The following is a 4904-nucleotide window of genomic DNA, read 5'->3' as shown; positions in this document are numbered from 1 at the left end:
TACTTAATAAAATAATTTCTCCATTTTTTTACTCTCTCCCATTATTTTAATTTTTATGACTTTAATTTACTTATAATTATAAAATAATAAATAAAGAAAGAATTTAAAAATTACTATTGGAGTAACATATCTTATCTCCTCGAGAATTAATTATTTATGATATTTATGAATAATGGCCCAAGAGTGTGTTGGAATTGCTCTGATAAATTAGTTCTAAGCAAAATTTAGAGAAAAAGAAGAAGATGAATAATTGAAATTGCTATTATGAAGATAGTACATAAATGCATAATTATATTTTAAATCAAAATTCTTGTGTTTTTACCAATAACTGCCGAAGTTCATTACAATAAAAAAAACATAGAAAAATCAAATTTTACTAAATGAAATCGAATTGTGAAAATAGATTTAGTTACAGAGAATAAAAAAGAAGGAAAATCGGTTACTATTAGGCTATATATATACACAAAAGGGCACAGAAGCAGTAATTGATTCAAATTGATGCGCCATGTCCCGAAAACTCCGTTCCACTCTCTTTTACTTGACTGTTTCCCTCTTATTTTTAGTTTCTCTTTACTACAATATTTTCCGAACTTCACTCTCCGACGATAATATTATCCGCCTCTCTCCCTCTCTTGATTACAATCATCACTTTTATCATCAACAGCTCTCTATTAAAACTGATTCTCTCTCCGCCGTTACGCCGCCATCTACTATCTCTACTTTCTCAGTTCTGCTTCCAGCGTGGCAAGTTCTGGTTGTTATTTCGCCCGAGATCACTCCTTTTCCGCCTGATTCTGGTGACTTTTTTTGCTTGTTTTCTGATAATGAGATCTCGCCGGCGCGTGCTTCCGGTACTCTTCCGTCTCCGGAACGGAGTACGTTTTCTTGCGAGCTTCCGGTTAAGCTTCGCCGGAAGACTCCTTTTCCGGAGCCTGTTTTGATTAAATCTCCGGCTGGCGTGTTACCGGCGATAACGAACTCTCCGTCGGATATGCTTCGGTGGAATTATCTAGTTTATGAGGCGACGTTTACGGAAAACGACGTCGTCGTGTTCGCGAAAGGCGTGAATAAGCGCCAAGGTAAAAACTGGGAGCCCTGGGAGTTTAATTGCGTGTTTGGTGATGACGTGGCTAACGGCGTTAGAACAACCGTTACCAGCTCAGCTCAAGAAGTGTTTCGCTGTCAACTTCCTCCTGATTTAACGTCACTTTCCTCTCCTCTAATCAAAGTATCTCTTGAATTTTCAGCAACTAAACGACTGATTCCTTCCATAGCCTACGCCACTCCCACGCGCATGATACGGAATCAGAAGCCGAAATCGCTAATATGCGCCTGCACTATGGTTTATAATGTTGCAAAGTTTCTGAGAGAGTGGATAATTTACCATTCGAAAATTGGAGTTGATAGGTTTATACTGTATGATAATGTGAGTGAAGATGAGTTTAATCAAGTGGTGACGGAGCTTATCGATGAAGGATATAATATCAGTACAAAGTTTTGGCAATGGCCTAAAACACAAGAGGCTGGTTTCTCACACTGTGCTATTGACAATAGAGATACATGTACTTGGATGATGTATGTGGATGTTGATGAGTTTGTTTACTCCAACTCATGGTCCGATTCCACAGGCCCCATGCTTAAGTCTCTGTTACCAACCATCACCAAATCAAACTTACTCGCTATGTCAAACTCACAAGTAGAGTCGGGAGAGGGTAATATGTATGCGAATGACCTGTTAGCAAATCCAAGTTATTATAACAAGGTTCCGCCACAGGTAGGGGAAATAATGATCGGTTGTCATGAATTCGGGCCTTCTAATCAGAAGTCTCATCCTGTGGAGGGAGTATTACAAGGTTACGATTGTAGAAAAAAGATGGAGAATCGTCACAAGTCTATTGTTTTATTGGATGCAATTAGAGATTCTTTGGTTAATGTGGTGCATCATTTTCATCTCAAGGAAGGTTACAAGATGATTAAAATTGATGTAAGAAGTGTTGTTGTTAATCACTACAAGTTTCAGGCATGGCCAGAGTTTAAAGCCAAATTTAAAAGAAGGGTCTCAGCTTATGTTGCGGATTGGACTGAAAGTGTGAATCCAAATTCTCAAGATCGGACTCCAGGACTGGGATTCGCAGCAGTTGAACCTCAAGGGTGGCCCCAAAAGTTTTGCGAGGTCCATGATAATGGTTTAAAGATGCTTTCAGAAAAATGGTTTGGAAATACATCGCAACTAAGGACATCTTATACACCAGATACGTGAAGATATATAACTGACAAATGTACATGAGGAAATAGATATCACACTTGGTGAATGTTGTATAGATTTTGATCTTTTGTCGGAAATGCTGGAATTGATTCAGATGGGATTATTTAGGACACAGTTTCTTCAACGAGTATAAATTTTTACTGCTGCAATTCTTTTGTTGTTTTCGTGTAGATTAATTTATTGCTCAACCATAGATAAGACAGACATAATTTCTATTTTCAAAGCAAAATACGGCTTTCTTGTGTCCTTTGACATGGCAAGAACCATGGCATACTAATTGGTAATTACATTAGTTCAAAGCAAAAATACTAATTGCTCACTTCAATTGAGAGAGAGAGCAAACCGCAACCAATCCTTAGCTAAGAATCTTCGTTAAGCCGCCTGCAGAAATGATTTTATGACAGTTTCTTACAAGGCAGCTGGGAAAGAAATTATTCGAAGAAGTCCAACTCTTTTTAATATTTTCAACCTAAACTTATAATTGAAGCTTGCTTTATAGATGTGATTGCTTTCTACTTATTTAGCATACAAGATACATGGTCTCCCACTCTCGCTCATACAAAGCTATTCAAAAGAGAGAGAGAGGCCGATCAAGGATAAACGGCTTTTACTCAAATTATATATTAGTAATATCCCAGTTTGAGATTGATAATATTTGAGATTTCTGTCTAATTTATAATATAAAGCATTATTATTAAGTCCGTCAATAAATCATAATCTTTTGGGTTATGCGGGAAGCTTCTCGATTATCCAAACCGTCCACATTCAAACTCAACATGTTACCAAAAATATTGTCTACATTTTGGTGACTACACATGTAAGAGGACACCGAATACTAAATTAGATTTCTGTACACTCAACATGTTACAAAAAAAATAGTACGTACGGAATATATTATAAAAGCACTCCGTCGAATTGCATTTCAGATTTTTATACTGAAGTCTATTGTAGAATAGGTAAAATTGGATCAGCTCTGTGAGAGTGTTTTGTGATAAATCCGGTGAGCGGGACGGCTCCTTCCGACGTCGTGGCGGGACCTTTTTGCGGTGGATGAGGTATAGCTGCTGTGGGGTTTCTGCAAAATAACACCGGAGGAGCGTTTGAGCCTCGCGGCGCCTCCGGTGTGATAGTAAGAACTAGCTTGGGGAAGATAAAATTAGATAGGAAAAGGAAGTGGCAGTATCTTTATGCTTTTGTGTGAGAGAGAGTGTGTAAGTGTGTCCAACCCATAAACCCTTTCTCTTTGGGGTATTTATAGCCCAAAGATAGGGTTTAGAGGTTGGTACCTCTAGATCAGGGCTGTTCGTTGTTGGAGGCGGAGGACGTCTGATTTGGATGGATCACATACATGTGTCTAGGTAAGGACCACCTTTAGAATGCATCAAAGGTAAGCTGACATGCGTCATGCTTGTCTCCGATGTTAGTTGTTGATAGCTGTCACCGTCACGTGCCCACGTGCCCTTTCTTGGCGAGTTGTGAGGCATGCTTTTGTTTGGGGGGACCCCCTCTCGGGTCTGCTCTATCTGGGTTGGATCTTAGCTGGGAGGTGATCCTGGTCCTGGGTTGGCCCTGAGCCTGTATTTCTCCACTTGACTGTTTTGGGTGAGGGGGGTCTTGGTCCTTCAACTGAGCCTGTCTCATCCAAGATCTGGGTTGAACTCTAGTCGGGTTGCTTATACCCTATCATTTGCCCCCACTCCCTTATATAGATTTTCTGGATGAGGGAGTAAAGAAGGGTTATGTAGCTGTTGTTGTCTTAGCAAAAAAAATCTGCTTCTTTCTTGCTCCCAATCCAGATTTGGTGTTGTAGAGATCGATCTGGATTAAAGTAGGAGAAAGTGATTTCCTTAGAAAAAATTCTGCTTCTTTATTGCCCCCAATCCGGTTCTGGTGTTGTAGAGATCGATCCGGAGTCAAGTAGGAGAAAGTGGTTGCCTTAGAATTTTTTTTGCTTATTTTTTGCCCCCCAATTCGGGGTTCGTGTTGTAGAAACTAATCCAGTTTGAAGTAGGAGAAAGTGGTTGCCCTAGAAATTTTTTGCTTATTTCTTGCCCTCCAATCCGGGTATGGTGTTGTAGAGACCAATCCGGATTCAAGTTGGAGAACTTGGTTGCCTTAGAGAAATTTTGCATCTTTCTTTCCCCAAATCCGGGTAAGGTGTTCAAGAAACCATTCCGAATTCAAGTAGGAGGAAGTTGTTTCCTTAGAAAAAATTCTGCTTCTTCCTTGGCCCTCAATCCGGGTAGGGGTCTGGGACAGGGGTAGGAGGCTCTGGATTCCGAAAAATAGGGAAATTTATAACGTTTTTCAGTCTCCCCCTCGATTTTGAATTATGGGCATTTAATGCTCCTAGAAATTCGCCCTTAATCATTATGGGCTTTTAATATTTCTTTTGTGTGTGTGTATATATATGTATATGAATAACTAAAGGGTTGGCGAATCTCAGCTTGACACGTGGCTGGGGCAGTTACTACCTACCCCTCTATAAAACCCCTGCCCCTACACTATTTTTCTCTTTTAAATTATTCCACCCAAAAACACATCACAAACTCTCTCTTTCTTGTTGAATTTCCGGCGAGTTTCGAGGTTGCGCGCTGCTCTTTCTTCTTCCGCCGTGGTTGATCTCCGCCTTCTTCCT

General features: G+C 39.8%; 1 protein-coding gene across 1 annotated transcript; it reads left to right on the top strand.

Annotated features, from left to right (window-relative positions):
• The first annotated feature begins 494 nt into the window (after nucleotides 1-494).
• On the top strand, nucleotides 495-2376 carry LOC141696689 (glycosyltransferase family 92 protein RCOM_0530710-like). Its single transcript, XM_074500807.1, has one exon. The coding sequence runs from the start codon at nucleotides 506-508 to the stop codon at nucleotides 2258-2260; it is 1755 nt and encodes a 584-aa protein (XP_074356908.1). The 5' UTR covers nucleotides 495-505; the 3' UTR covers nucleotides 2261-2376.
• The last annotated feature ends 2528 nt before the right edge of the window (nucleotides 2377-4904 follow it).

This window comes from Apium graveolens, chromosome 11 (assembly GCF_009905375.1).
Source record: "Apium graveolens cultivar Ventura chromosome 11, ASM990537v1, whole genome shotgun sequence".
In the NCBI taxonomy this organism is placed as follows: domain Eukaryota; kingdom Viridiplantae; phylum Streptophyta; class Magnoliopsida; order Apiales; family Apiaceae; genus Apium; species Apium graveolens.
The sequence above is the reverse complement of the archived record's forward strand: the minus strand, read 5'-3'. Positions and strand labels throughout refer to the sequence as shown.